Source organism: Cephus cinctus, unplaced genomic scaffold (assembly GCF_000341935.2).
Source record: "Cephus cinctus unplaced genomic scaffold, Ccin1 Ccin1_contig_4054747, whole genome shotgun sequence".
In the NCBI taxonomy this organism is placed as follows: Eukaryota; Metazoa; Arthropoda; class Insecta; order Hymenoptera; family Cephidae; genus Cephus; species Cephus cinctus.
The window spans coordinates 397-28383 of NW_014332752.1; the positions used below are offsets into that span (position 1 = coordinate 397).

A 27987-nucleotide genomic window follows, 5' to 3' on the forward strand; every position below is an offset into this window, starting at 1 on the left:
TTTAATTCGGATGCCAGATTCATATAGGTATAAAACAGAGGGGTAGCAGTATCACGAGTTGACGTATACCACGTAAGAATTTGAAAATGACGCAGGGGTGGCAGTGCGCTTTTATTTAAACTTTCAGCTAGGAAGGGGATCGCTGTGCGCCACGTTTGGATAGGGGTGGTTCAAGGTGGTGAAGTGACGCAAGGTGGAGAACCCTGTTCGATCGACCCGCAAACCTCACAGCAGCTCACTGCGACAGACTGTAGTCACAATCAGTACAGCGTGGCGTGCACCCAGGACGCATACAGTCGGTAAAATCTGACCGGACTAATGCATAGGACCAGTTAAAAAAAAATTGAGCAAGAATCAAAGGACCAATAGAACTTTAAAAAAAGATCCAGCAAAGATCGCCTCCACTGCTTAAAACGTATCAAGAGCTTTATCAAGACCATGTAAACAGAGTGACGTGTGACGCATGAAATAAAAAACCGACATGCTGTTCAAAGGTACAAAATAAATTTGTAATAAAGAAACAAAATAAAAATCACTTTCACCATTTACCATCTTTCTTTGCCTTTTCCACAACTTCATTCGGACATACGCAACCTCATCAAAAAGTGCAGTTGCACCGGGCAAGACTTTATTCAAATTCTTGCAAATTCCATCCACTAATCATTCCGTGTACAGAACTGAATTCGCGTACCAATATAAAGTACTGGTACAAAGGATCAGCATCATGTTAAGATACAACACCACGTTGAGATCACTTAGCAGTAATCAGAGAGTGCCCACGCAGAATCCAATTGATAACAATGACAGATATATCATAACTGTCTTGATACCAGGGAACATGTTCCTGCCGCCAGTCCGTGCGAGGAGGCTGCTGGATTAACTGGATTAGCTGGACCAGTTGACAAGGACTAAAAAAAAAATTTCTTTTGACTATCGTCCATCATCTTGCACAATCTAAAAGGTCATGAAGGGCAGCATCCACGTGGGGATGATGCTGGGACAGATCTTGTCCCTGGTGACACTCTTAGCGATCTTGCCAAGAATAGGTACAGTTCATACAAACTTAGAAAATAATTGACGTACTAATTTCTTATCTCTATTAAAAAATCTATCTTTCAACCATCTTCATCTTTCTCCCATATTAATTAATTAATTACACTTTCAGACGCACTCGAGGAGAATTGCACAGACTTTCAAGGCGGCACTGTGAGACACGGCCTCTTGTATGTACCAGGACCTGCAGTCTGCAGTCTATGCGTTTGCTACCATTCCGAGCCAATGTGGTGTCAATCAATTTATTGTACACCGCCATACGTGAGTAATAAATTAATACGAGAGTCTTAACAATAATTCACAAATGTGTGTTCGCTCAACTACTGCGTGCTCTACATTTTTTTTTGCGCTCTTCCGACTTTCAATCACGAGAGTCTAGAACTTGCAAGACTTGTTTGATAACGAAAAAAATAAATACAACGACACGCGATAACCTCGTTGCAAATGAAATATTTTTCAACTTGGTTAAACTTGAGGTTCAGTGCTGATATTAAATCCAGTCTGAATTTTCTCTAGAGACTTTTGTAATTTAGTGAGCAAATAGACCATTGCGCACGGTTGATTCCAAAATGCCAGAGGGTAACCAGGTGTGTGCATATATATATTTTATATGTACGGTATAAAAGTACATATATGCACATAGGTGAACATGTTAACATGAATTAAGCGCAGGGTCAAAGCATTTTGTTTATCAAGCCAGCTGCAGAAGCACACTGGAGAAGTGAAGTGTGCAAATAAATTAAATGCAATTTTTTTATCGGTCTCCTTCCCTTTCCAGGTCCCCTTACTTTCAGATCCGTGCAAATTGCGTAAGGAAGTTAAAACACAATTTAAAGCTCTTGCCATACCTAGAAAAAAATAATTATAAAAATATTAATTAAACCACTTCTCCTCTTTGTACAGAGATTTCAATGAAATTACCATTTCTTAATAGCTCACAAAGACTCTTTAATTCTAGACTCGTATTTCTATGTAGCGACGTCTACCTTAATTATATATGAAAATTGGATAACATGATTTTCTCGCCTAGGACGGCTGTCTTCGCTCTATTCAATTTTCCCGCTATGTAATTGGCACGTCCAATTACATAGGCTCTCTGTAATACGATTCCCAGGCAGATTCTTCTCTTCTTACATCTCAGCTGTCAGACGATCATTGGATTTTCTGTAATTGGAAATTCAACTCGCTGTAATTTATATGGTTTTGCGTGAAACAAGAGTAATATATATATACACACAATATACTATATACAGTAATACCTAAGCATACAGCTTGTGCTAATATTTAAAACATGCAAGATATCATATTTGCATTAATAAGAAGCAAGAATCCTGTAATCAGTTGCGTGACTCTTAGTCGACTAATATTAGTTTACAGCGAACGGCAAAGGGCGGAGTGCATTATATTGATAAGGGCACTTAACGTTATTACATAAACGTGTAATATCACAGGGTAGTCCCGAATCGTTATTTTTGGCCGTGAAATGGCAGTGCGGCATAACCTATAATAGAATTGGGTCACGGTGAGAAATACTTGTTATATGAATATATGTTTTCATATATGTGCATCTGATAGTATGTGGCTGCTATATATGTGTATATATATATATATTAAATGCTGTTAACAGCCTCACCGTGTGTTAAGGTACCAATTAAATTGGCCAATTGATTTGTTGGCAGAAATGCAAGAGATTTCGAGTCGGCGAGAGATGCTGCGAATTCGAATGTCTCGATGACACCGATGCTGATTGGACGGATCCTGCATTAATAATAGCAGCTGGATCGGCCGATCTTAAGGTCCAGGACATCCTTTGTTTGCTGACGTTCGTCGTCCTTGTGCTAACGGCACCCTGGTAACACAAAACTCATGGTAAAAATTGTAATTCAGGTTTGACATATCTTACACGGTAGATAGAATTATACCAATTTGTGGAAACGATGTCCAGTTTTCAATCAAAAAACAATCAGCCAGCAAGTGATGGGGGTGGTTGAGCTGAAAGAGAAAAAATATAATTAGGTCGTGGGGGGAATTTGGGATGAAGAAGTAAAAGACGGCCTTCCTTCGCAACGTTTGGTGCTTATGCGGGATTTAAATTTTTCGTGATTAATAGAGAATTTACAATTTTTTCAACTTTGATGCTTTCCTTGTTTACGAATTTTGGACTAGGCGTGGTAGTGTAGTTATGATACATTTTTTCGCCCTTTTAAACCTTCACGGCGAAGCAGCCTTAATTCGTAATTCGACATTTCTTCGGGAGTCTGTGATCGAGTGGATGTGTAGATGTATGTATAGATGCTCAAAAGTTTCAAGTTTCAGAGAGATTAAATACATGTAATGCACTTCCGTGTGCATGCGCGTCTTGTTATTCGAAATTTTGGCTTTTCTATGCGTTAATAGCAATTTACCATTTTACTATGATGAATAGCGAATATCGTGTACGTTTTTGGGATTGACGATAATGTCCTTAGAGACTTTTTTATAGGAACTTTGTAGAGAGAGAAAGAGAGAGAGTTATTTATAGGAATAAAAGGTAGAGCTTTTTTTTAAATAAGAAAAGTAATGTTTACTCATTACGAAAATTATCCACTACGACGAAGACTTATATCTATACGTTTTATTCGATAAATTAGTGGCCTGGGAACAGCCGCCATTTTCTCGACGCCATCTTTAGCGCGGCTCCGTTTTATCTTTGACGCTTATCGGAGATTGCTCTTTATCTTGAAATTATTCTAGTTCCACGAGAGCCTAATCGTGGTTCGATTAGTCTCCCGTGCCGAAGAAGAAATGTCACCGTCCCAGCTGACTCTAATTCTAAGTCAACTGAGTCCACGGTCGGAGGGTCAAAGGAGCTGTCAGTTGTCACTGTCAGCTTGACAACAGATTGGCAGTTACCACTGACGCATAGAGTACATACTTGTAACCCTCAATAAACATTGCAGTTACTTTTGTACGACTGTCTTTAATTATATAACACCCCTCGTAGCTGACGAGCGTAACAATTTAAATGAGCTTATTATTCATATATCATAATATATTTAGGAATTATATTTGAAGGAAGATCTATTTTTTTTTGAGACACAAAGGCATTGAGGATAAACGTGAGCAAGAGACCGAAATGTCCTTGTAAATTTTATGATTTTATTTACTGGCTGCTGACTTCTAAGGAGAAATCCATATTTTATTAATTAAGAGTAACTTACTTATAAAGGATCTAGAAATAAAGTATTTCGATGATTCTTGTGGCCACTGCTCATTTTTTTCCTTTCCATATGGTATCATAGAGATCAGTGCGTCGTTGAGAAAAAACGGGAATTTGTGCTCTCACTTCCTCCACCATTTTCAAATCTGATAGCAACGAAAATGGGAATTAATAGAATCAACATATTTAACAAAAATCACAATTCTTTTTACTTACCCACGTCACATGTAACGATACCCTCCTTTTCATCCATTTCGTGAAGTACCTTTGCCCAAGGACTGGTCAACTGTGTATGACCCCAGGCAATATATCCTGCACCTTCACCCCTAGCCGGCGATACACAAGCAACGAACAATTGATTGTCATTAGCTCTGGCACGTTGAAGTAATGACCAATGAAGTGGCCCGGTTGTCATATTAAAGGCAGCTGGATATATCAACATCTGACAACCCAAATTGCGATATAGTCGGGCCATCTCTTCAAAACGAATATCGTAGCAGATTCCTAGACCAATTTTACAATCCTTTACTTTAAAAGTTGTCAATTCGTTACCAGGACTGAGAGTGTCGCTCTCGCGGAATGTCATCTTCCCCTTAATGTCAATATCAAATAAATGCATCTGAAAATGAAGATGATGTTTAAACTAACATGACTGTTTTATCTGATGATTAAATATTTAGGTATACATACCTTCCTATGTTTGGCTATTAGATTACCCTGATGATCCCAAACAGTTGATGTATTATACAGCTTGTCACCATCTCTTTCAGGAATGGTTCCACCGATTAAATGTATACCATATTCCTTTGCAGCTTGGGACAAAGCAATACTTGTTTCACCCTCAGGAATGTTTTCTGCATAAGCAGAAAAGTGTGCTGGGTCAAATAAGAATATAATTATTATTGTGAATGATAAAGTTCAATTTTAAACCAATAATCACTTACATGTTCCATACGGTGAGTTGAAACATTCCGGTAAAACAACCAGATCCGCTTGTTCTTCTTTGGCACGTTGAATAAAAGATACAGCTCTGGAGATGTTAACTGCTTTATCATTACCAACTGCCAGTTGAACCAAGGATATGCGTAGACCTGATAAAAGATTAGAAATTAGAGAATTTAAAACGACACTACCATGTTTGAGAGCAGGAAAATGACATTGAATATAACATACTTGCCATTGTTCCAAAGGCTTGATTCACTACTTGTCTTAAACTGTTGACAAGTTTCATTGTTTTTAGGTTAGGTTTGTCGGTGTTACGTCATATTGATGTTTATACAAGATTACAAGACACAAATAAGCAGAACATGATATCCTTTATTGCGCTCTTTTAATATAAAATGTGCGTTTAATCTTAGAAAGATAGGAGCAATCACGTCAAGGATTCGTGATCCATACCTATAGGTAGTATTGAGTTTAATCAATTTAATGTGAAGTTCTTTCAAAAACTAAGATTGAGATTTTTTTTCCAGATTCTTCAAGTTCTTTGTTATTTCTTAGAATTTTTGGATACTAATTAAAAGTAATTAAAATATTTACAAGTTTTTTTTAATTTTCGGAACAATATTTTATCAGGTAAGTTTTATTATAAAAGCGTAAAAATAAAATGACACGTTGGCGTCAGTTATAATTTAAAAAAAAATTAATCATTATTTCCGGGGCGATCTGGAACGTGACTTCTTGTGCTTCTTGTGTTTTCTTCGGTCCAGTGAATCTGAGTATCCCGTTCTCTTGTCTTTTCTTTTTTCACGTTCCTTGTCTTTCTTTCTATTCTTTCTACTGGATCTCTCGCAAGAACTGTCTTGTCTTTTGTGTTTTTTGGACTTTTTGGATTTCTTTGATTTTTTTTCTTTCTCCTCTTCGCTGTTGTCGTTACTCTTCCTTTTTCTTGACTTCCTTTCGGTACTGCTCTCTGTATCAGTGGAGCGTTCATGCTTTTTCAATTTTTCTTTCTTACGCTCTCTTTTATTATCCAATTTCTCTGTCTTCTTATCATTTTCATCATCGCTAGATACTTGAATAACCTTTGACGTTTCTTCTTTATTTTTGTATTCCTCGTACTTTGTAGCATCTAAAATTCAGTTAGAATAATATCAAAGTCTAGATGAAAAATATTTACTTCTACGTTTAATATTAACTTTTTATTTTTAATGTACATTAAACATACTCACTCAAAACTTTAGCATTTTTTGAATACTCTGCTTTGGTTACTGGTTGAACCATGAATTCATTGACGGATAACGTATTCTCTCCAAGAGCCATTTTTACAATTAGTCTTCCAGCGTCATCGTCGAGTCCCTCAATTTGACCATAATTATTGCTTTGTTTTCCCGCAATTATTTTTACAAATGCTCCCTTAACAAGTTTCAAGTCTTCTTCTTCCTTAGTTTTAGGTGTTCCATTTTGTTTTTGTAAAGTTACTTTGTCTGCTCCAAGACCCATACCTTTTGGTCTCAATTCAGGTAATGCTGCTGATACTACCCTGATAAATATTTTAACATATTGTTAACGATATGATATTTTAACGATATCAGAACATTGCAAAAAATGCATACCTTTCATTTTTACCAATTCCTTTATCTGGATGCCAACCCATACCACGTAACATGGCTAGTCCAAAAGCATCTATCGGAATTTGTTCATAGTCCTCCAGTGTCGACTACAAAAATAATAAAACATTTAACAAATGGTTGTATATACATTGGAACAAAATAATTACCTCTGCCTGTCCTTTGAGTGATTGACTCTCTCCAACGGATACTGTTAAAACATTAGGCTTCTCTACTTTCGTATCTTTTGATTTGAGATCTTCAATTATCTCTTGAGCTGCCTGTTCCTCTAATGTTTTAGGTGATTCACTATGTACATCACCAGTTTCCATTTTAACTTGAGCAGTTGGTTCTATGGAGGGAACCACTGTGTCTGGCATAGGTACATCGCTGTTTAAAACTTCGTCAGTAGGTTCTTGTTTAATATTAATTTGTGGAACAGTCCCATTTTCTACTGGTTTAGTTTTAGGTTCAAATACGTCAGCATCGATTTTATTAATAATCCTATCGTGCCAAGTTTTAGAACCTAGCATAGGAATGACGAGTGGTTCATCTTTTTTTTCCTCTCCACTAAAAATCAATACAATTTTATTGTAAAACAACGTTTTTTTAATCTACAATAAAAAATCATACAAAAAGGCTTAATTGCAATAAATAATTACATCAAACGTGAAAGAAACGATCAAATTTGGTTAAGTTTATATTTTAATCGATTGCATATGTAAGAATTAAATAACTCACCCAATTACTTTGATGGCTTTCTCATCAAGACACTCGATGAAGTCGACTTTCTTTTGTTCCAGTGGTGGTATAACTTTCAGGGCTGTCTTTTTAATGGATTTTGAAAATCCAAATGAAATCTTCTTTCCATCGTCAGCCATGTTTACACAGACTGTGCTTTACCACTGCAAACTGTCGTACGTTCAGTCCTGAAATACAAAAACATAGATATGCGTGCGCAAGTAAGTCATTACCGAAAATCTGCTATAACCAGTTATTCGATTGAAGCGATGCCGCCTCAAGACACAGGCTTCGTTTATTGTGAATCATGAATAAAAAGAGAAATAAAAATATCATTTTTACAAATGCCCTGGGTCAACACAGGCTGGTTTTAAGTTAAAGAATTTTCTTAATATACAATGTTCAATATGCAGGCACTATTTTAACAAAGTAACTTATCGAGAGCTGAACTGCAGTAGATATTAATAAATCAAAGGTCACGATATATCCAATTGGAGTTTCCACATTAGCAAGCTGTCATGTTCCGATAGGGCTTCGGCATCCGATAAATAAAGAATTCTAGGTGAGGAATCGATCGACTTTCGTTCCTCTAGAGCAGTCGACCACGCGAATACACCAGCGTCTAGAGGTCCAACACGAACCCAATTTTATCTCTCAACAATATTATTCATTGCCTCAGAATCATATAAAATAATACAAAAAATTATTAAAATTTTGTGCAGCATTTAATTCAGTTTCTTAATTCGCTTGCTTTCGTAATATGTGGAGTCATAAAGTATTCTTCTTCAGCTTCCTCATTCTTGTGCTCGGATGTCTGTTGTACCAATACAATGATTTTGAACTTTGGACTAACGAGGACTCTGAAACATGCCCTGAAACTCAACACTACGATTACATTGTGGGTTAGTAAACATGAAGACTTGACAGTAAAGTAGAAAAAATTGTACGTCTCAATAAAATCAATTGTTTTCAAAAAGATTACAAGACGATAAAAATTTTATTGAAGTTGGTGCCGGATCAGCTGGATGCATCGTGGCGTCCCGTCTCTCCCAGGAGACCAATCTGACAGTACTGTTGATTGAAGCAGGAGAAGAGTTTAATTGGCTCTCGAGTGTACCACTGGCGGCACCACTAATGCAGGGTACCAAATTGGATTGGTCCTACTCGACAGAATCCCAAAAATTTTCGTCTTGGGGTCTAAAGGATAACGTAATTAGACAAGCATAAATTATAATTATACAATCAATTATTCATTAAAACAATGTATGATGGTTCTCGTTCAATGTCTTTTTTATTCAGAAGCAAATATGGCCGCGCGGAAAAGGTGTAGGAGGAAGTGGTATGCTCAATTACCTGGTGCATTCCTTCGGAAGACCGAATGACTACGCCAACTGGCCCACAGGCTGGAATCACAAAGATCTTAGTCCTTACTTCCGGCGTTTCGAATCTAAAATTTCTTTGAGTGAAGGCATACCATCCGAAGACGAATTGGCTAAAGTATTCTTGGCAGCTGGAGATGAAGTCTCTCGAAATTCCGGAAGAGCTGACGAATCCAGACATCACTTCCGGCGCGCCAGTTCTACTCTGCTGAAGGGCGCTCGGCGCAGCAGTTATCACACGTATTTGCGACCTGTTTTATCCAGTCTTCGTCTCCTGACCAACACCCTGGTTACCCAGGTACTACAATTTATAACTGGATCCGATTAACGCTTGACATCAAATTGCAATTTTGAAAACAGCTAATACTTAGAGAAGATGGTAACGCCGTTGAGGGTGTCGCTGTTAGATTTGAAAATGGAACAGTCGCAAGAATAGAAGCTAGAAAAGAAATAATTTTATGTGCCGGAGCCGTGAATACACCACATATTTTGATGCTGTCAGGAATTGGTCCAGCTGAAGAGTTGGAAGAACATCACGTGAGTCAGAATCAACTGGTCCCGTACCCTGTATAAATCCAACTGTTAATATCTTAAACGTTTTTCAGATAGTACTTCGTAAAAATATCACGGCGGTTGGGAAGAATTTGTTTGATCATTTGAACGTGCCGATTTACGTTAACTTGGAGAAGCCAGTTAGTCTGACTCTGAGGAAGATGCAATCGGTTGTTCAAGTCTTGAAGTACATAGTCTTTGGAACAGGTAACACAAAACTTGTCAGGAACTCGATAAATTTTACTGTCATTCCCATGAGATTTTGTCGATAAAAAGGAGTCCTGGCGTCCAATGCAATAATCGGTGTCGGTCGAGTGAACGACAGTGGAATTTTATTATTCGGAATGGGATCCGCCGATGAGAAGATGTTGAAAGACCTCGCTAACTTTCAAACGAAGGTATATAACAACAATAAATTTCATTGCTGATTTTAATAATTGTTCGCCATCTCATTTTACTGACAAGGCGAACATACGTTGTCTCAGACATTCAGGGCACTGTTTCCATCATACAATAATACCGGACACGAAGGTTTCATTTATCTGGCGAGTTGCTTGAAGACCAAAAGCCGTGGCTTTGTTGGATTGCACTCGGACGATCCTTTGGATGCTCCAAAAATCGATCCCGCGTATCTTCAGGATCCTGATGATGTTGCTTGTACGCGAACAGGTGGGTATGTAATACAATTGTCAAGATCATTGCGATCCTTCTTTATTTTGACTTCGTACAGCTATTGATCTAGCACTCGATACTCTGGAGAGCTCGAGCTTTCGTAAGATCGGGGCCAGTGTTCATCTTCCTGATCTGGAGCAATGTCGTCACGCCATGAAGAGTTATCGCGATCCTGAATACGCAAAGTGCGTGATGAAAGTTGGTGGTATCGCAGGTCATCATCCCGGTGGAACTTGCCGAATGGGTATCAGTGACGACGAAAATGCGGTCGTTGATGAACATTTGAGGTGATGCTCGAGAAATTGTAAAATCTTCCACAGTGCCCTAAGAATATAATATTTTTCATTGATCCAGGTTAAAAGGTGTTGAGGGACTGAGAATAGTAGACGCTAGTGTTCTACCCTCGCAAATATCTGGAATGCCAAATTCCGTGATAGTGGCAATGGCTGATCGTGCAGTTGATCTTCTTCTAGGTTATGATTCCATTAAACAATCGGATCTAAGTGTGAACGAGGAGATCAGTGATGAATGTAAAAATTAAAAATGTATAGGAAGAGAAGGTCAAGAATGAATATGCGAAAGGACGCGAATAATGTATTGTGAAAAATTAAATCAATCTAGCTCTACCATTCTTTAAATTATCCTCTGGCTTCTACAGTACGAGGGCATGGATTTTCTTATAAATTTCTGAGTGTGGTATACCACGCGATATAATTGCATAACATCGTACTTCATTCGATCATGAAATTATTGATTAAATACATAAGTAAAAATCCGCCGAGCACAGAGAGAAATTGAATGATACCAGCTGATGCATGACCAGGAACGGAATGCCATCTGGCACGTTCTCTAGGAAGTACTTCGCTGACAGTAGCATACAGTAAACTTCCGCCGGCTAAGCCACGTAATATTGGTATCACAACATTCATCCAGGCTTTGTTTATCTAATCAAAGAAAACAAGCAATAGGTAAACGTTAGAGGGAACAGCGTTATGCTACTGGTGGTTATCACAGTTTCATGCAAGTGGACTCACCCGTAAGACCAGCATACCCACACCGATGCCTAACGAAGATCCGCCAGAGAAAAAGGATATTGCCAAAACTTGCTTAATCACAGAGTTGAGAGTTCCGGCCAATTCCATACCCAGACAAAAACCGACAACGAGCTTGTGAGATGCTACTGTCGCAACAAGTAGCAGTACCTAGTGGGAAAAAAAATTTACAATTACATGAATTTACAAGGAAGCTGTACTAATTAATTTCAATGATGATTTACCTCACTGACAGTTAATTGCAAACCGATAGCCAGTCCTTCCAAAATGGCATGTAGTGTCAAGGCCACTAAGAGTCCAATGAGACCAGTATGCGTAGTTGTGGCACATGGTTCGTCATGGTTTCCGTGGCATAGCAAAGTATCATCATGACCAGTGTTATCAATGGTGTCAGCAGCACCAGCGATATCTGTGATATGCATATTTTCAATGCTTCCGTATCTGGTTCTACGATACATCGGTGCTGATGGTTCGAATTTGATTCCATTGTAATTGTTCTGATTATTGAATTCAAAAGGCTTTGGAAGAACTTGATAATCATGAGCGCAGTCAGTGCATCCTGGGACTCCTTTACTTTCTGCTTCTCTTCTTCTAGCATTTATTTCAGCTTGTTGTTCCTTTAGAACTGTTCTAGTTGAATACGATGACCTGGTAGTGTTACTTTTCTCCCGACTGAACCAGTGCACCACCTCGTCGACAAAGTACAAGAAGAGAAACCCACTGGCGTAGACCAGTTCCGCCTCGTGCGGAAGCGACTCTCTGACTTCCGGTAACATGTGAAGTAAAGACGTCGCCAGCAATACACCACCACCAAAACATAAGAGCGATGAGAGAAGTAGTCTTATCCCTGGTCGATGTTGATGAGTATGGTTGCTATTGTCGTTGCAACAAGATATATAGCAAGCCGGTGCAATTCCGACAAGGAAACTACAAATGCCAACGCCAAACATTGACAAGAATTTTGTATCGACAACCGAAAATTCCCACATCCTTATTTCTTTTTATAAATATAAACAATTTTATTTCAATTCGACTATTTCGTATTTTACTTATGATTTAGAGTATACTGAAAATGCTGCACCCGCAGAGTCACTCTTATACACTGTGAGTTCTTGAGTGGTATAATATTTTGATATAAAGTTATAAAAGTTTGAATATTAATGTGGGTACACTATGTAGGTCACTACGTTTTTGAATACTCGAGCGTATCTCAATGATCACACATCACCTTCTACTCGCCGTATCGTATCTATTGTTGCCTCTTGTCAATCCGACGTTCTTATTTCTCTGAGACAAACCACAATCCAGTCAAGATAAATAAATGATATGTTCAATGATAGCGATAATATTCCTACTTATATGTTTCGTTTATATTACGTTCTTGAGCCTGTAAATGAATCTTTACGTTCCACTCGATAGTTCAATGATAAATAAAGAAGGTAATACAATTACGCTGACTGAACAATGAAAGATTACATTAAAAAATAAAAAATTAAATGATAAGGAAATTTACGAAGCAGTTAGATATAAATGTGCAGTGTCTAAACTCACCCAGTAAAAATTAGCTTTATCGATGTAGAAGCCAGAGCCAATGGATAGCGCCACACGACAATTCCACAAGGATTCACAACTGCTACTATGCAGAACAATCTACAACTGTAGGAAGTCTATTGTTGGACACGTTCGTGGCCTAACTGCTAACCGCCGGTAGAAACCCTACTCCACTGGCACATCTCCTCATTGGAGGAATCAGCCATACGGAAAGGAAGGACCCCCTACTCCAAATTACAATTATTCTGATCGTTTTGTTGTAAACCTGCGGCATGGCGTCCAGGAAGACGTGTGTCAACGTAAATTTTCAATGAGATTCAACGTGCTTTTCCTACGTACTTGAAAATTTTTTCATGTTGTGTCCATAGCGACAAGTTGTCGCAACAGAGGTGAGAAAAATTGAGGAGCAACAGAATTAGTGCGAAGGTCCGTCCAAGCGGGTCCTCCGTTATGAATGCGTCCTACTTGGAGCTTTGCTCTTCTCAGTAGCACTCTGTGCGTCATGGCGGCAAATTTTTCATCGGAATCAATATACAATGCTGTTTCGAAAATACCTCCTTTACTGCCCGTATACGAGAACTGTTCGATGCAATATCAGAATTAAGATGATCCCATTGGGTGCTTCTATCACGAATCCGAGAACAACTGTTAATTAGATTCCCTCCTCTTTTCAATGTTTGGAAATTTCCTTATCGACATCACAACAATTGTATATTATGTATATTTGCAATTTTTGTGCAGCACCTAAATGCAACTTCGTTTACAGTTGATTTGCAGATTAGTTTCACAATGAACAAACGGCGTAGGACGTCGTCGGTGGCTAGCCGGGGCACAGAGGATGATCCTGAAGATGTTCAACCTGAACCAGCAAAAAGACGGAAAAAATTAGATCCTGTAGGTGGATATAAACCTTTAATGATTTGTTGAGATAGTACGATCATCTATGTGGAAGATCTAATTTATGTGGTGCACGTGTGCGCAGAGTGATTTATGTCAACAGTTGTATGACATACTTCGAAACCAGCGAAAAGAGGATGGAAGTCTACTGTGCGATGCGTTCATTCGTGTGCCCAAACGACGACAAGAACCAGGTTACTATGAAGTAGTAACAAACCCCATTGACCTTTTAAAAGTTCAACAAAAATTAAAGACAGACGAGTACCGGGACATGGATGATCTAGCTGCTGATATTCAGCTGATGGTCAAGAACGCAAAGGCCTTTTACATGGTACTCTCAGTAGTTTAATTATCATTTACTAGAGTCGTATTCAAGAATCATTATAGCATGATCCTATAGAGTTCAATAGTTAGAATATAAATTAGTTTTGCAACATCTATAATCAAATAATTATTTTGATCAATGTACACTAGCGCACTTCACCCGAGTACAAAGATGCTACTGAACTGTGGGAACTGTGTGTGAACACAAAAAATCGTATAATGGATGAATACGAAGACACAGAACCTAAGGGAAAGATCATTCTAAAGGTGGGGAGACTGGTGAGTGTGTGAAAATCCTGTTTGAGACATTCAACGATATCTATTTTATGGTTACAAATAAAGCAAAGTATTGTTCAGGCACGCAAAGCGGCAGCAAAACAAGATGACGCGGAGGATACATCCGAGAGTTCAACAAATCCCGACGAGGAATCCCTACAGCCTTATGAAGATCTGTTCATGGCCGTAATGACAGCAACGGATCCTATGGATAACAATAGACCATTACACACCATGTTTCAGTTGAAACCATCAAAGAAGGTTTGCTTGGCTTTATCACATATTTTTCGAAAACGTCCACGTGACTAACAAATAATTAAATAAATTGACACTAACTCTACTGTCCGATGTTTATGTCACTAGTTGTATCCAGAATATTATGATGTGATCGAGACACCAGTGGATCTGAAGACCATCGCACGGAAGATCCAGGAAGCGGCATACAATTGTCTTTCAGATATGGAAAGAGACTTAATGTTAATGTGCCGTAACGCGTGCCAGTTCAATGAGCCAGGCTCACAGATATACAAGGATGCCAAGCTCCTGAAGAAGATAATCGGAGCAGCAACTAGGAGGCAGGATATTGGATCTGGTGGGAATCTCATGAAGACGGGAACTGGTGCACCGTCCACGAGGAGCAAAAGAGGAAGTAGGGGTATGGCGCAGTCTCTGATAGCGCAGACAGCTACGCTTCCGGATGAGGACGAGGAGAGTGACGATGAAGAGGACGAGCCGACCGAGTCAGAAGAATCTGATAATCCCCAGTGGCAACTGTTCCAAACTATTCGAACCGCTCCAAATAATCAAGGTGATTGTTTTGGAACGCTAGCATTTCATTGTCCGGATTTGTGGGATTGCCCGAGGTACTTCCTTCATTTTTCATTCAACGACTTGACGTAGGGAAATATTTTCAGGAATCCGTATGAGCGAGTACTTCTGGAAGTTGCCGTCAAGGCGGCTCTATCCAGACTACTATAAGATGATCAAGAATCCAATATCACTTTTGCAGATTCGCACAAAGATAAAGGTGAGGCAACAGTGCGTAAAATTGATTACAACGTCCGCACTATTATTTTTTTTTAATCATCTAAACGATTGAACTTGCAAATTTTTACAGAAGGGGGAATACGGCACGGTTAGCGAAGTCGCTGGTGACATGAATATAATGTTTGAGAACGCAAAAAAGTACAACGTTCATACTTCCAGATTGTACAAGGTAAGTCTGATAAAAGAGAAGTTAGTAAAATGAGAAAACTGCTCCGAATTTTCGTTCGCTCATCTTTCTTGTCTGCGATTCAGTGCGCAGCCAAGCTCCAAAAAATAATGCAGGAGAAGGTGCAGGAACTTTTAGAATTTGATCAGGATTCAGACTCGGACAGTGGTTCGGAAAGTAATTCGCAACAACCTAAATTAATAAAACGTGCGTCGAATCTTTTGACTCGTGGGAAATACAAAGACAACATACCTCTGAAGAAGCGTTTGCACGCGCTGGTTAAGTGCGTCATAGAATACGTCGTAAGTGATTCCAACTGAAAAATTTGATGTCATAGTCAATCAGCGTAACGAGTTGGGTTTATGCATTGTAGTGTGAAGATGGTCGACAACCAATGTTAATGTTCATGGAGAAACCATCGAAAAAGATCTATCCAGATTATTATCAAGTGATTGCCGAGCCAATTGACATGCTACAGATAGAAGCAAACATCAAGGCTGAAAAGTACCAAAGTGAAAATGAACTGATACAAGATTTCAAAGTACGATAACTTATTTCGTATCTAAAATTTCTTTGGTCTGATCGATCAGAGGAACGATGACTTGTAGCGTTGCTGTTTTTTGTATTTTTAGTTGATGTTTAACAACTGTCGTCAGTACAACGAGGAAGGTTCGTTAATTTACGAGGATGCAAATACTTTGGAAAGAGTTTTGATGGACAAAGTGAAAGAGTTGGGTCCACTGCCGGAAATAATTAAGACAATTAAATCGACAGCATCGACGCCTACAAGGAACGTTGGGTATGTTGTTTTAGTATAAGCTGGTGTTATTTCGTTGGGCCAAGCCACAGGAATAAGAATATCGAATTATTTTAATCCAGGAGACCGAAGAAAGTTGTACCTTTACATTTACAAAAATTGCGTACCCTCTATGACACTCTCAAAGATTGTCGTGATGCCAAGGGTCGTCAGTTGTCCTTAATATTTATGAAATTACCAAATAAAAATGAGTATCCCGATTATTATGAGGTCATAAAACAGCCAATGAACATGGAGAAAATTGCCTCCACTTTAAAGAACAACGGATATGAAACTTTGGATGAACTGGTGTCAGACTTTGTATTGATGTTTGATAACGCCTGCAAATACAACGAGCCCGATTCACAAATTTATAAGGTTTGCAATTTGTCTTAGGCCTTGTAAGCGTGGACATTTTTAGAGTCCTAATTATCCTTGACCCTTCCTCTGCACAGGATGCCCTAATTTTGCAACGATTGGTACTACAAACAAAGCTACAACTGAGCGAGGACGACGAGAGTGTTCCGGATGTGGCAGCTGCCGTTCAGGAAATACTTGCAACGATATTCACTGCCCTGTATAATCATCAAGACGAGGAGGGTCGTTGTTACTCAGACTCCATGGCAGAACTTCCGGAGCACGACATAATTGACGGCAAGAAGTAAGCGTTATCAGATCAGAAGATTGTTGGTACGAATATAAGAATTAATTAATATTCTCTGGGTATCACAGAGTGCGAGGTCTATCCTTGGATCTGATAAAACGAAGATTGGACCGTGGAGCGTACAAAAGATTAGATCGTTTCCAAGAGGATGTCTTCTCCTGCCTGGAAAGAGCACGCAGGTTGTCGCGAAGCGATTCTCAGCCTTTCGAAGACAGCGTCGAGCTACAGGCGTTCTTTCTGCGTACTCGGGACGAGGTCACTCGTTGCGGTGACCTTCTGCACTCTCCCGCTCTCAACTACACTCTGCTTGATTTGTCCAGTCAAGTTGTTGAGCTGAAGCGCATAAAACTTCAGCAGGAGTTGTCGCTGCCGAACGAGGAGGAGAGTTGCGACGGCAACGACAGCGTTAAGGTACACCTTGTGCCGTTTTACAGCAGCACAAAACAACAAGAAAAATGTTCATCCTATGTTTTGATTCCTTAGGAGTCGGCGACAACACTTCTGACACCCGTTGCTCTACCATCCGGAAGTACAACGACAGCGACTGCTCCAACAGCACTGAGTTCCGTAACGATACCAACGACAGGAGCAACGGCAACTGGTGTATCAGCTGCTGGCGGCAACGGTGTAGCTGCCGACGGTGGCAACTCGATGAGCTTCAACCAGGAAGTTTATAGAGCCGGGGACTTTGCTTACGTTGAGCCATCGGAACGCGGCATGGAACTGAGCGTCGTTCTCATTGAGCGTCTTTGGACAAATGCAGAAGGGCAAGAGATGCTTTATGGAAATTTATTCTATAGACCTAGTGAAACGTATCACGTGGCCTCTAGAAAGTTTCTCGACAAGGAACTCTTCAAGAGCGATGCTCACGTTGCTGTGCCTCTGGGTAAAGTAGCTGGTCGTTGCTGCGTCCTGAGCGTCAAGGACTACTTTAGAATGCAGCCCGAAGGATTTCCCGAGAAGGATGTCTACGTCTGCGAGTCCCGATACTCGACGAAGGCTAGAGCCTTCAAAAAAATAAAAGTTTGGAACTTCGATCCGGATCATCTGAAGCTGGTGCCAAGAGAACGAGCCTTGGAACCAAAACGTGTAATTTCGGTTTACAAGGAGCGACTCGAGAAGCATAAGGAAGAGATTGCTGAGCTGGAGGAGGGTGAAAAACTCATCGAAAAGGAGAGACCGGTGAGTACATCGAGATGTAGTATCACAAATGACTATAATTTAGGATAGTCGTAGTCTTTACTCGCTGAGTGGGGACTTATTTTCATCCCCTCTCTTTCATTGGCTATTACTTCAATCGTAGACGCTCGCCTGAATGTCTTATCTAATCTATCTTGCATTGTAGAATGTGATAATGTTCAATCCGGACGACACCGAGAACACGTATTACGAGCAGTACAACACGTGCACGGGAACCGTGAAAACCGGTGACTTTGTCTACGTCGCTACCGATGGCGGAAGACAACAAATTGCGCAGATCGATGCCATCTGGTCGACGAAAGAGTCAGTTAACCCAGTAAATAATTACAACGATCCACATACTTTGATTATAACGATATCTTATCATTCCTTTTACAGCGGAAAGTGTTACTTCAAGGGTCCCTGGTTATTGACTCCTACGGAAATTCCTCACGCACCCACCAAACTCTTCTACAAGCAGGAACTCTTCTTGTCCACGGTCGATGGTACACATCCGATCGTCGCCATTGTTGGAAAGTGTGCTGTATTGGACTACGGTGAATTTGTATGCAGTGAGTATAAGGTCTTATTTAATTTTCATCATCCTCTTGTCACAACTTTTCTAAGTCCGCCGTTTCTCTTCAGGTCGTCCAACGGAAATCCCGGAAGACGACGTATTCATATGCGAGTCGACTTACGATGAGAGCAAAAATTTGATAAGGAAGCTCAGTGCGGATGGCTTGAAGAAATTTAATCATACCTCGGCAGTTACGGACGACGAGATTTACTTTTTCCGTCGGCCCATCAATCCGGCAAAGGTCAGTATAAGGTCTTGGCAAAAAATTCTCTTAGTCCTATGTGCGGTCGTTCAGCGCCATTTGTAACGCGTACAAAAGAAAGAGAAAAAGAAAAGGGCCGGAACAGATTGCACATGCGTGCGGGTGTGTTATAGGTGCCTAGCGACGTCGCACAGACGCCATCCCAAGCCAAGTCGGTTGTATCTACTATGGCTCACTTTGAAATGGTAATTACTCATTCACGTTCACGACGACAACAAGACGTCTCTGTGACGTCGTCGTCAACGCTGACGACATTATTATTTTTCTTGTTCGATTATCACGTCACGCTACTTCTTCCAGTAAAAAATCCGTGCATGCCCATTTCTATATGCGGCACAGAGTAAGATCAAAATGGCGCTCTGCCGGACAATATTTTAATATTACGCATGTACATTGTTTTATGCCGGCATATTCGTATTTTTGTTGTTGTTTAATTAATTTTTTCCATTCTCTTCTCACCTTTCTTGTTTCTTTTCCTTTTTTTTTTACTGTTTTTGTTTCTCTCTTGGTCTCCTTTGTCTTTACCGCGAGTACCTCGTGCTTGGCGGGACGTTCCTTTCGTTGCGGAATTTTTAGCGAGCAATTTAATTGCTCGGTATCTCAAATTATATCCGAAAAGTCTGAAAAATTGTTTTTATACACAAAATAGATAATTAATGTCTGTGCCAATAATACTTCCTGTACAACCACGTTTTCCATAAAGGATCAGACATGAGAAAATTGGAAAAGAAAGAAAGAAAAATCACAGTGAGACGAGAAGGGGGAAGAAGATGGAGAAAAAAAAAAGATACGGGAGAAAGGGGCGACGTGATTATTCAAGAATTTATCTACCCACGTGTGCGTGCGACTTGGTTGAGTGTATGAAATAACGAGTGAATGAGACTTGATGAATAATGGGAAATTGAAAATTGGGAATGGGCTGACTCTTGAAGTCTAGAATGAGGAGAGGAGGAGGTAACGTAAGGCAAATGGGTGTAGGAGGCATCGCCGTTGCTACCGAAGCTGGAGCCAGATGTGCTCGGGATGGGAGTGGGATTGGGAGTGGGAGTGGGAGTGGGTGAGGACAGCATGGATGGCGGTGGACCACCGTCCGTCGGATCCAGCGAAGCTCAGCCGGTGCTCCAATGCTCCAATGCTCAGACACCTGTATCGACAAAAAAGGTAGGCCCTGCCTGTCTCCTGCAATTCCCAAAAAGTTCTTGGTACGTCTCGTACGATACCTCGTACGTAACAGTGTAACGAGATCTCGTACGACCCTTCGTGCTATCCTTGGAGCCCCAAAAAAATCCTATTTCAAAAACGCACACCGGATTATCGTCGGTTTTACTTTTCGAGTTAATCCTTTTGTTAATTTGAAGAAATATGCCAGCATATTTTTTTGTTTCTTTCGTTAGTTGCTATACATTGAATTTTTTGTTGATTGTTAAGATTCTTCTTTTTGTTTCTAGAAGGACAAGTACGTACGATTATATAGATAGCTTCTTTTATCCTTAAGAAGACGTGTTGCGATCGACGGTACTGTTATAATTTGTATTCTCTTCTGTTTAGAAATCGACGGGTAAGAAATTAGTTACGGGCTATATTTTGTATTCGAGTAAAATGCGAACGCAGATTACGCAAAACAATCCTGAATCGTCCTTCGGAGAGATTAGCCGAATTGTTGGCAATGAGGTATTTATTTCATTTTCATCTTTTGCTTTTTTACTTTATTTACTGATGCGAGCTTCTCGAGAGGATGAGGACGCAGGTCGTGACTACTGTGTATGTTTTATTTTATTATAATTTTTCATCCAAAATCCTTCCCAGCAGCATTGCTTTCACGCATCTATTTGGCTGTTCGTTCACTGCAGAACCTGATCTCGGATGACGTCGCGTGTTGCTACTTAATGAACTCATGCTTAAGAACGTCACGTCGGACCGAAGGCACCATCCTCTTTTGAATCTCGCCAGATGCACCTAGGCATTTTTAATAGTCGCATAGTTTTTGTAATAACGTGGGGACATGGCGGGGATGAAGAAATCGTCAAATATGTCGAAAGACAAGACGGACCAATTCAATGGTCGAAGGAAAGTCTTGATGAGACCCCTTGAAATTTTACAGTGGCGGAAGTTGCCAGCTGGTGAGAAACAGGCGTGGGAGGAACGTGCAGTCAAGATGAACGAAGATGGTCCGAACGGTACTGGAGCTGGTGGTGGTGCTGGGGGTGGCGGAGCAGGTGGCGGTGGCGGCGCCGGAAGTGTCGCTGGTGGCGGTACCGGTGGCTTCTTCGGAACTGGAGGAACTGGTACTGGTGGTGGAGGCGTCGGTGGTGCCGGCGCTGGTGGCGGCGGCAACCAATCGACGAAAGGAACAAGTGTTAATGCTGCCAACTCTTCACCAGATCAGGTCTACGAATGTTGCTGGGACAATTGTGACTGGCAATTTGAGGACATGACGGATTGCATCGATCACTGTATTGCTGAGCAAAGTGGACACGTGCAGAACTCTTTCTTAAACGCATCCAGTGGTAAGAAATAATGTCTTTCTGTACATTGTTTAATCAGTAATTCAAAACCGCAGTCTTTCATCTTTTCAATGTTCCCTTTCAGACGTGGAGTTTCAGTGCCAATGGCGCGGATGCGGAAGAACAAAGAAAACTGTACCTCCGTTTCCAAGTGTACAACGACTCGCAAGGCACGTCAAAGAGGTTCACATTCTCAAAGGGAATGGACGCATTGTCCCCCCTTCTGAGAGAAGCAAGTATGTATCATAATTTAAGAAAAAAATCTACAGCATCCTTTTCTTTATCGTATCATCCAGAGTCTGTAATCATTCGTTTGACGCACCATCTAATATGGTTCATATCACTTTACTATAGAAATTACATGGCTTCGAAAGGTCCTACGATACTACCCCCCATGGAAGCTGGTAAGTCGTTCGCGGCATTTAGAATTGAAAATAATAATTTTTTATCGTCGAATGTTCATATGCATAATTGCTCGTAGAAACAATAGCAACAGCAACACAAACCAGCGGTGTTCCAGCTACTAAACAACCGGAGCCGTTATTTATTGCTGTGCCGCCACGACCTAGTCGTGTCTTACATTCAGATGCATATTTACGGTAACCTATTCACAGAGCTAAATTGTCGCCATTCGTGCAATCAGCAATGGCTGTTGATAATGTTCATTAATTTTTTTTAGGTATATCGAGGGACTGAACGTGGATAATCGCTACATATCAAATTGGGATAAACAAATGAATGCCACTGCAGAAAACACGCAAATTCCGGATCTGACAAAACTTCCAGCTGAGTGGCTGGGCAATGGCGTCGGCAATCATGGCAACGTCGTGAATGCCTTGTGGACTCTCAGGGACATGATGATGCGCGATGTGTTGGCCATCAATAAAACTTTATAGTTTATACAGATAGATATATATATAAATATCGTTAAGAGGTAGAACCGTTCGATTACATAGTCGATGGTGCCTCAGGGAAGATTGATAGGCGATCAGGTGAAATTTTTATTAGCGATCTTTGATAATCTTTATTGTATCCCTCTACATCCCGCGAGTCGGACAGTCAGACGAGTCTAAAAAAGATACCTATTCCTTTTTTTTTCTTTTAAATCACGACGCCAAGAGTTGTCCGATGCGGTGCTACTGATTATCCCCGATTGAAAGATTCAACGAGATTGTTATTTTGACTTGTACTTTGAATATGCATTTGTATCTTCGAATGAAGGCGATACGTCGAATATCTTTGAGATTACTTTATGTTACGTCGTGTTATCAAAAATCGCTGACTCTTCCTCCATTTTGCCAATCACCCCATTTCGTGGGATCCTTTTCAGTGTTCGCAACCAGTTCTCCACTCTTGGGATCAGTTTCCACCAGCAGAAGATCAACGTAACGCATCCCAGGAGAAAGTCCTATTTTATTAATTATTCTACGAGATGGAAAGAAGAAAAAGAAAGATGACTCGGGCTACGAACTTTGTAGGGGTTGTAGTTTTAGCTTTTCGTGGAATTTCTTCATCCGTTCCGATTCTGGATTAATTTTATTCGCTTCAGGATCAGGAAGTTTTGATTTTGGATTTTTCCCGGTATCATCGGTTACTGATATTTTCCCATGTAAATTTTATTATCATTAGAAAACAATTTTGCCCTAGTAAATTATTTCGTACCTTGTGAGAAATTTCTTGTTAGACTTTTACAAGGTACTCTTGTTAAAATCGTGCCAATTGTAATTCTGCTCGGAATTCCCTGAAATGCCTGCATATTTTTCCAACTATAAAATCTTCCAATTAATCCTATCAGAAACGCACGGGTTGATCTCCATGTTAATTCGAACCGTTGTTTAACACGGTTGCTAGGCTACTGTTTAATCAATCACTACAGCGTACAGAGTTCTAACAATTAATTATGTCAAAGAAATTCTAAAATCAATTCACTTAACTAGAAATCCGAAACTCGCCCCTTCCTCTCCCAATCGCCGTAACGAGTGGGTTCAGGTCCACGCGGGCCACCGACTTCTCCAGTCTCCGGATTGGTGTCATCAGGGAACCTTTCAAGGGGTTCCTTTTCCTGATAGGGATGTTTACCTTCTTCGAGTTCCTCGAGCCTTCCTGCCAATCAAGAAAGCGAGAAACCCGTGACATTCTAGGCCGTCTAATAGAAAATAATCGTCGCAAGCCTAATATATTATCCCAACTGATTATCAATAACGACCTGCAATCGCACAACAACAAATCTAACCAAAACTTGTAAATAATTTTCAAGTCAAATCAATTCCAAGAATGGTCGCGTTTTTATTGTCCATTTTAAAAGCATTGGGTCGGGGTGTCTCAGACACCCCGCGTGACAGATCACGGGAATAAGTGAAACAACATACCAATAGGCGTGCGTTCTCTTAGTTTCTTTCTGAATTCTTGAACCCGTGGACTCTCCTGCTGCTGACCAGACTCGCTACCTTTCACCGAAAACATCCTCGAGGATTCTGGGAGGAAAACGCAGATTCCACATTTTGAGGTTAGTCGATATATTCTCTCACTATTCAGCATAAATAATAATTATCTGTTATCATCACCGGCTTTTATCGCATTTCTTGTTCGTTGCAACATTAACGATCGTGAAATACACTGTCTCAACATTTTTCCTTATACAACTCGTTTATTATTCCGATTAATTGAATATCACAGTTCTCAATTATCTTGCTCCGACATTCGTGCATGCCAATGACGCCTGACGACGTTCGGCGTCGAATTTAAACATCCCTACGTCGCGACGACACTGTCAGTTATTGTTGGCTAGTCTGATTTCTTCAGTGGAGGGATTGAAGGAAGCACGATTGGTTAATTAAATTTGTTATCTTTATTATTGAATCCTCAGCATCTTATTATTCATTTCATATTGATTCACAATCGGTTAACGAAGAACGTGGCTAAGAAATTGCAGAAATTAAAATATTTGATAGCGATGTTTAAAAAGGACGTCGTTGTCGTCGGAAATGTTGAGTGATGTGCAGGCTGCATCTATTGTTCTTGACATGGAAGGCGTACCACAACTGAGGACACCGATGGTATTTATCTGCAGATGTAAGTAACGAATGAACAATTTCTGTTTCATTTTATTTAAATGAAATTGTATACTTACGTCGGGATGTAATCGTCGAATGGCACTGAAGAAATCTCGAAATTTTGGCCGACCAAAATGCGTGACTGCCTTCAATCCCGTTAAGAGAGATTTTTCAGAGACCTTTTGAAAGTGTCGCTCGCAAATGTACTGAAAGACAATAAAAGATCATGAAATCGAAAGCAGGATGGCCGTTCCGATTGTGATTAATAATTTTATAATGAATTCCAACCAGGAGTATAGTACGGAGATCGAATTTTTGGTAAAATTGCGTGATGAAAATGTGAGCCGAGACTGTGCCTTTTTGATCAGACTGTTCGAGCTCTCTCAAAATGTCTACCATCCATTCAAATTGTTTTTGAGTCCTTGTCACCCAGAGAAAGTAAACCTGATGAAAATTTAAGATTAATAGGAGTACGACAAATCATTTTGATAGAGATGGATGCGTCTGTTGTGTTTTTTGAAAACCTTTTCGCATCCGACCGTCACGTGGCTGTTTGACTTGTACACTATGTCTTTGAGAATCGAAGAGAATGGCGTCACACCAATTCCACCTGCCACCATAATTACGACTTTGTACTTGTGCCAATCTTGATGAGATTCCCCATAAGGACCGTCTACTCGAATCTAAAAATTTTCATAAATGAATATCTTGCTTATTTATGGACATTTTATGCGTTAGTATTTACCATGGGTAAACGAAGCAATGGGGTTCGTGTCGGATCCAATTTTTTGCGAATATTTATTGTCCACGGTCCGACTGCTCTTATGTGAACGGTTAGGTTCGGCTCGTTTGGTGCAGATGATAACGTAAAGGGATGATATTCCTCAGTGTCCAATATGGAACAAGAAATTCTTACCCATTGTCCAGATTTATATTGGAAGTTTGGTAATTTTGGAAAAGTTATACACGTCACGTCTGTGTATATTTAAACATACAGGAATACATTTAAATTCATTGATCAGAGTGTAAATGAATTATTCAAAATTTTCTATTTTTTTCTTCCTTACCCGATGGCAATATATCGGCTTTCAGTATTGGTATTTCTATAGTCTTCCTCGTGGCGGTAACAGCTCTGTCCAAGACAAAAAGTATCACGGGACCCAAGAAAAAGTAGTGAAAAAATGGTTCCTGTATTGAAAATTATATATAAGACATCGGATCAATCGAATCTAAACCGATCGATTTGACTTGCCTGAATCAATCGACCGGTTCCGTGTAGAACGGTCAAAATATAGAAAACTGGATAAAAAGAATGCGTGAAGGAGAACCAGCTGTGAAGCTTCCTTCTGACAATTGGCAAAGAGCACAAAAAGATAATGGTAGTAACAATTGTCAAAGCCATTCCAGTGACACCCGTCATAGTTTCCCAGGCCCAGTATTCAAATTTCGGAAGCTCGTGGGTGCTGTTGAATTGTCGAATATAAATAAAAGAATGTTTAAATAAAAATGAGTAAAAGTGCTGATTGATTTACCGATGGAAAAAGTTGGGAAACAGACAAGTAAGGTCATCAGCGGTCTGCGTTGAGATGTGATAGAAATTGAAGCTGTGTCCAATGACGTGAAGAACTGGTTGTAGAACGCGAATCAAAAGAAAAAAATACTAAGAATAAAAAAAGATTTTTCCAAAATCGAAAATAATTGAACGACACGAAATACTTACTTGTAAATACAAGGGACCAGCAAGCGACGTACTTGTGCATTTCGATGGCAGAATCAAAAGGTATATACAGTTGCAGAAAAGTGTCCCTCAAAAATGTAATGGTGTTGCGACACATTGTCAATAAAAGTGTGGAATATGTGAACATCATGGCGGATGCTGCGCCTCTGGTAATAGTGACGCCATATCCGGCAATACGACGGAGTCCAGAATGCTCACGTTCCACGGAATAGTCTATATGGTTTAGAAAAAGGGATGAATCCAGTATATATAATATGCCAAAAATAAAAGAAAAAGGTCAAGAAAGTCGAAAGAATTCTTATCAACTCACAATAAGCTCGCTCAGCAAATATTACCAGGAGGACACTGGTGTATAGAAAAATCCAAAATATTTGAAGCTGCTTGTCAGCAATGTACTTCGTCAGTGGATACCAAAAACAATTCATTCGTTTCATCGGTGCGTGATACATTTTCACTTCAACGGTTTCTCCCAATGAAGCTTCGTTTGGCATTGATTTCGTTTGCCCTCCACTCTTCCCCTCGACTCTAGATAATAATTCATTTGGGTCGGCATAAAGACTTTCAACTGTGTTCCTGGCTCTGCCTATGAAGGTGCTTTTTGCAGCGTTCATCTTTTTCCCTTCGCTGTTGACGTTGAACTCGAGCTCGGCGTAGCTCAGTTTGTCATTGAACTCGCCTAGTAAATTTTGAAAATCTTGTAACTCTATATCCTCCTTTTCGGCAAGACCGGCATCCGTCATCATGCTGTTTACCACGGTATCCAATTCATTTTCTGCCACGTCGGCATTTACAGTCTCTAGAAAGGATCTACGGATAGATCATAAAAATTTGATTATCGATCACAGATACCGAGAGATCTATTATCTATAAATGATCTGGTATTACCTCAACATGTCAGTAAATTCCGCCTTTTTAAGTCTACCTGTTCCATTTATGTCGTACATGTCGAACATTAATTTTAGTTTCTCCTCGGCGCTCCCCTTCAGAAATACCACTAGCATGTCGACGAATTCGCGAAATGATATGAATCCATTTTTATCCTTGTCAACCAAGTTGAAGATCTGTAAGAATGATCCTGAGATTTGGAAACTGCGTTTGGAGCTTTGAGAAATTCATATTTCTTGTACCTTCGTGATGAAAGCAGAATCTGGTCGCATGTCCAGCGATTCAGCAAACTCGGTTAGAGTCAATTCAGTGTAAATAACTTCCTTGGCCACCTTTGAATCGATCTGCAGTATTTCTTCTTCCGAATGTGCAATGTGAAATGCCTGAAGATTACGTTGGAGCAAAGTAGTACAGAGAAGAGATAAATTTTGCCTTGATTAAATATTGAAGTCAGTCCTCTTACCTGAGAAAATACAACACGGAAAAACTTCTCTAATGTTTTTTGTCGATCCTTTTGGGTCACTGCTTGTTTCAGCGTTGCCGTGCTTGTGATGTTCGTTATGTTTTCACGCTGTAGGTCCGTTTCTTCTACAAATCTCTCTAAAGCACGCAGGAACATATCCCGCACATAATCAGATTCAAATTTCAATACCAAATCGTGGTTGTGACTTGTGCGAATCATTACGTAATTATTGTCGGACGTGATAAAAATCTGTTTTTAATGGACAGAAAAGAAAGACCAAGGTAAAAATTAGTTACTTTTATAAAATTGTATAATCTGTGACGTGATTTTTCGATTCACGGTCTTTAGGCGACACCGGATACCGATACAGATAACGTTTTCGATTTCTGGTTCCCTTCGGGTCGCCAC

The 27987-nt window shown here is 40.0% G+C and overlaps 9 protein-coding genes across 21 annotated transcripts; 3 read left to right on the forward strand and 6 right to left on the reverse strand.

Annotated features, from left to right (window-relative positions):
- The first annotated feature begins 214 nt into the window (after positions 1–214).
- On the forward strand, positions 215–4003 carry LOC107265125. Of its 2 annotated transcripts, XM_015734245.2 has the most exons (4): positions 215–494; positions 834–1046; positions 1166–1314; positions 2733–4003. In XM_015734245.2, exons 2-4 carry the CDS (start codon positions 965–967, stop codon positions 2907–2909), a joined length of 408 nt encoding a protein of 135 aa, XP_015589731.1. In that variant the 5' UTR covers positions 215–494; positions 834–964; the 3' UTR covers positions 2910–4003. The 2 variants fall into 2 exon arrangements, with proteins under 2 accessions (XP_015589731.1, XP_024937827.1); XM_025082059.1 differs by lacking the exon at positions 215–494 and having other exon boundaries at positions 816–1046.
- Positions 4004–4171: 168 nt separating this feature from the next.
- LOC107265073 (omega-amidase NIT2) lies at positions 4172–5546 on the reverse strand. The gene is made up of 5 exons (XM_015734119.2): positions 5426–5546; positions 5197–5343; positions 4943–5127; positions 4469–4871; positions 4172–4398 (listed from the first exon to the last, which is right to left on the reverse strand). The coding sequence occupies exons 1-5, from the start codon at positions 5481–5483 to the stop codon at positions 4304–4306; spliced, it is 888 nt and encodes a 295-aa protein (XP_015589605.1). The 5' UTR covers positions 5484–5546; the 3' UTR covers positions 4172–4303.
- A 3-nt stretch (positions 5547–5549) lies between these two features.
- Positions 5550–8074, reverse strand: LOC107264964 (G-patch domain and KOW motifs-containing protein). The gene is made up of 5 exons (XM_015733856.2): positions 7543–8074; positions 6972–7371; positions 6808–6911; positions 6424–6734; positions 5550–6323 (listed from the first exon to the last, which is right to left on the reverse strand). The coding sequence occupies exons 1-5, from the start codon at positions 7680–7682 to the stop codon at positions 5902–5904; spliced, it is 1377 nt and encodes a 458-aa protein (XP_015589342.1). The 5' UTR covers positions 7683–8074; the 3' UTR covers positions 5550–5901.
- Positions 8075–8119: 45 nt separating this feature from the next.
- LOC107264833 (neither inactivation nor afterpotential protein G) lies at positions 8120–10771 on the forward strand. 4 transcript variants are annotated; one of them, XM_015733651.2, is made up of 9 exons: positions 8120–8444; positions 8549–8751; positions 8842–9219; positions 9282–9458; positions 9527–9680; positions 9750–9871; positions 9959–10142; positions 10216–10432; positions 10500–10771. In XM_015733651.2, exons 1-9 carry the CDS (start codon positions 8303–8305, stop codon positions 10684–10686), a joined length of 1764 nt encoding a protein of 587 aa, XP_015589137.1. In that variant the 5' UTR covers positions 8120–8302; the 3' UTR covers positions 10687–10771. The 4 variants fall into 4 exon arrangements, with proteins under 4 accessions (XP_015589137.1, XP_015589049.1, XP_015589218.1 ...); XM_015733563.2 differs by having other exon boundaries at positions 8121–8444; positions 10204–10432; XM_015733732.2 differs by having other exon boundaries at positions 8305–8444; positions 8520–8751; positions 10204–10432.
- Positions 10772–10839: 68 nt separating this feature from the next.
- LOC107265018 lies at positions 10840–12893 on the reverse strand. Of its 2 annotated transcripts, none has more exons than XM_025081924.1 (4): positions 12749–12893; positions 11422–12484; positions 11180–11347; positions 10840–11089 (listed from the first exon to the last, which is right to left on the reverse strand). In XM_025081924.1, the coding sequence occupies exons 2-4, from the start codon at positions 12184–12186 to the stop codon at positions 10877–10879; spliced, it is 1146 nt and encodes a 381-aa protein (XP_024937692.1). In that variant the 5' UTR covers positions 12187–12484; positions 12749–12893; the 3' UTR covers positions 10840–10876. The 2 variants fall into 2 exon arrangements, with proteins under 2 accessions (XP_024937692.1, XP_024937715.1); XM_025081947.1 differs by lacking the exon at positions 12749–12893 and adding an exon at positions 12553–12690.
- Positions 12894–12985: 92 nt separating this feature from the next.
- On the forward strand, positions 12986–22676 carry LOC107264516 (protein polybromo-1). 8 transcript variants are annotated; one of them, XM_015733229.2, is made up of 27 exons: positions 12987–13137; positions 13515–13642; positions 13731–13976; positions 14120–14248; positions 14327–14506; positions 14609–15053; positions 15160–15272; positions 15363–15461; positions 15545–15760; positions 15832–15999; positions 16091–16257; positions 16338–16632; positions 16710–16915; positions 16987–17329; positions 17402–18100; positions 18264–18421; positions 18497–18669; positions 18743–18915; positions 19050–19121; positions 19915–20097; positions 20485–20607; positions 21038–21221; positions 21318–21443; positions 21526–21676; positions 21795–21844; positions 21922–22039; positions 22120–22676. In XM_015733229.2, exons 2-27 carry the CDS (start codon positions 13538–13540, stop codon positions 22334–22336), a joined length of 5139 nt encoding a protein of 1712 aa, XP_015588715.1. In that variant the 5' UTR covers positions 12987–13137; positions 13515–13537; the 3' UTR covers positions 22337–22676. The 8 variants fall into 8 exon arrangements, with proteins under 8 accessions (XP_015588463.1, XP_024937357.1, XP_024937434.1 ...); XM_015732977.2 differs by having other exon boundaries at positions 12986–13137; positions 15545–15757; positions 21038–21443; XM_015732889.2 differs by having other exon boundaries at positions 21038–21443.
- On the reverse strand, positions 22530–23238 carry LOC107264460. The gene is made up of 3 exons (XM_025082105.1): positions 23103–23238; positions 22912–23034; positions 22530–22848 (listed from the first exon to the last, which is right to left on the reverse strand). The coding sequence occupies exons 1-3, from the start codon at positions 23194–23196 to the stop codon at positions 22709–22711; spliced, it is 357 nt and encodes a 118-aa protein (XP_024937873.1). The 5' UTR covers positions 23197–23238; the 3' UTR covers positions 22530–22708.
- LOC107265176 (succinate dehydrogenase assembly factor 4, mitochondrial) lies at positions 23036–24198 on the reverse strand. The gene is made up of 3 exons (XM_015734379.2): positions 24005–24198; positions 23810–23914; positions 23036–23543 (listed from the first exon to the last, which is right to left on the reverse strand). Exons 1-3 carry the CDS (start codon positions 24066–24068, stop codon positions 23374–23376), a joined length of 339 nt encoding a protein of 112 aa, XP_015589865.1. The 5' UTR covers positions 24069–24198; the 3' UTR covers positions 23036–23373.
- A 71-nt stretch (positions 24199–24269) lies between these two features.
- Positions 24270–27828, reverse strand: LOC107264776 (dual oxidase 2; the record flags this gene model as incomplete). The annotated part of the gene is given in 13 exon segments (XM_015733436.1): positions 24270–24504; positions 24571–24699; positions 24782–24937; positions 25018–25176; positions 25239–25468; positions 25561–25681; positions 25746–25956; positions 26026–26119; positions 26214–26444; positions 26542–27038; positions 27117–27292; positions 27359–27499; positions 27580–27828. Coding segments are annotated over 13 exon segments (2523 nt in total), but the record flags the coding sequence as incomplete, so codon positions are not given.
- Positions 27829–27987: the final 159 nt, after the last annotated feature.

What these genes read in the sequence shown, in the direction of transcription:
- LOC107264516 (XM_015732889.2), top strand. Translation starts at nt 13,538, where the DNA reads ATGAACAAACGGCGTAGGACGTCGTCGGTGGCTAGCCGGGGCACAGAG. An exon ending in ACTACCCCCCATGGAAGCTG is followed by an intron (nt 21,845 to 21,921) that starts GTAAGTCGTTCG and finishes AATTGCTCGTAG; the next exon opens with AAACAATAGCAACAGCAACA. An exon ending in CATTCAGATGCATATTTACG is followed by an intron (nt 22,040 to 22,119) that starts GTAACCTATTCA and finishes AATTTTTTTTAG; the next exon opens with GTATATCGAGGGACTGAACG.
- LOC107264833 (XM_015733563.2), top strand. Translation starts at nt 8,303, where the DNA reads ATGTGGAGTCATAAAGTATTCTTCTTCAGCTTCCTCATTCTTGTGCTC. An exon ending in CCAACACCCTGGTTACCCAG is followed by an intron (nt 9,220 to 9,281) that starts GTACTACAATTT and finishes TTTTGAAAACAG; the next exon opens with CTAATACTTAGAGAAGATGG. An exon ending in AAGAGTTGGAAGAACATCAC is followed by an intron (nt 9,459 to 9,526) that starts GTGAGTCAGAAT and finishes AACGTTTTTCAG; the next exon opens with ATAGTACTTCGTAAAAATAT.
- LOC107264964 (XM_015733856.2), bottom strand. Translation starts at nt 7,682, where the DNA reads ATGGCTGACGATGGAAAGAAGATTTCATTTGGATTTTCAAAATCCATT. An exon ending in CACTCAAAGGACAGGCAGAG is followed by an intron (nt 6,912 to 6,971) that starts GTAATTATTTTG and finishes TTATTTTTGTAG; the next exon opens with TCGACACTGGAGGACTATGA. An exon ending in GGAATTGGTAAAAATGAAAG is followed by an intron (nt 6,735 to 6,807) that starts GTATGCATTTTT and finishes AATATTTATCAG; the next exon opens with GGTAGTATCAGCAGCATTAC.
- LOC107265073 (XM_015734119.2), bottom strand. Translation starts at nt 5,483, where the DNA reads ATGAAACTTGTCAACAGTTTAAGACAAGTAGTGAATCAAGCCTTTGGA. An exon ending in AGCCTTTGGAACAATGGCAA is followed by an intron (nt 5,344 to 5,425) that starts GTATGTTATATT and finishes ATCTTTTATCAG; the next exon opens with GTCTACGCATATCCTTGGTT. An exon ending in CAACTCACCGTATGGAACAT is followed by an intron (nt 5,128 to 5,196) that starts GTAAGTGATTAT and finishes TATTTGACCCAG; the next exon opens with CACACTTTTCTGCTTATGCA.
- LOC107264460 (XM_025082105.1), bottom strand. Translation starts at nt 23,196, where the DNA reads ATGCAGGCATTTCAGGGAATTCCGAGCAGAATTACAATTGGCACGATT. An exon ending in AACAAGAAATTTCTCACAAG is followed by an intron (nt 23,035 to 23,102) that starts GTACGAAATAAT and finishes GGAAAATATCAG; the next exon opens with TAACCGATGATACCGGGAAA. An exon ending in AAAACTACAACCCCTACAAA is followed by an intron (nt 22,849 to 22,911) that starts GTTCGTAGCCCG and finishes TTAATAAAATAG; the next exon opens with GACTTTCTCCTGGGATGCGT.
- LOC107265018 (XM_025081924.1), bottom strand. Translation starts at nt 12,186, where the DNA reads ATGTGGGAATTTTCGGTTGTCGATACAAAATTCTTGTCAATGTTTGGC. An exon ending in TGCAATTAACTGTCAGTGAG is followed by an intron (nt 11,348 to 11,421) that starts GTAAATCATCAT and finishes TTTTCCCACTAG; the next exon opens with GTACTGCTACTTGTTGCGAC. An exon ending in TGGGTATGCTGGTCTTACGG is followed by an intron (nt 11,090 to 11,179) that starts GTGAGTCCACTT and finishes TTCTTTGATTAG; the next exon opens with ATAAACAAAGCCTGGATGAA.
- LOC107265176 (XM_015734379.2), bottom strand. Translation starts at nt 24,068, where the DNA reads ATGTTGAGACAGTGTATTTCACGATCGTTAATGTTGCAACGAACAAGA. An exon ending in AAGAAATGCGATAAAAGCCG is followed by an intron (nt 23,915 to 24,004) that starts GTGATGATAACA and finishes TTTTCCTCCCAG; the next exon opens with AATCCTCGAGGATGTTTTCG. An exon ending in AAGAGAACGCACGCCTATTG is followed by an intron (nt 23,544 to 23,809) that starts GTATGTTGTTTC and finishes CTTGATTGGCAG; the next exon opens with GAAGGCTCGAGGAACTCGAA.
- LOC107265125 (XM_015734245.2), top strand. Translation starts at nt 965, where the DNA reads ATGAAGGGCAGCATCCACGTGGGGATGATGCTGGGACAGATCTTGTCC. An exon ending in AGCGATCTTGCCAAGAATAG is followed by an intron (nt 1,047 to 1,165) that starts GTACAGTTCATA and finishes TTACACTTTCAG; the next exon opens with ACGCACTCGAGGAGAATTGC. An exon ending in TTTATTGTACACCGCCATAC is followed by an intron (nt 1,315 to 2,732) that starts GTGAGTAATAAA and finishes ATTTGTTGGCAG; the next exon opens with AAATGCAAGAGATTTCGAGT.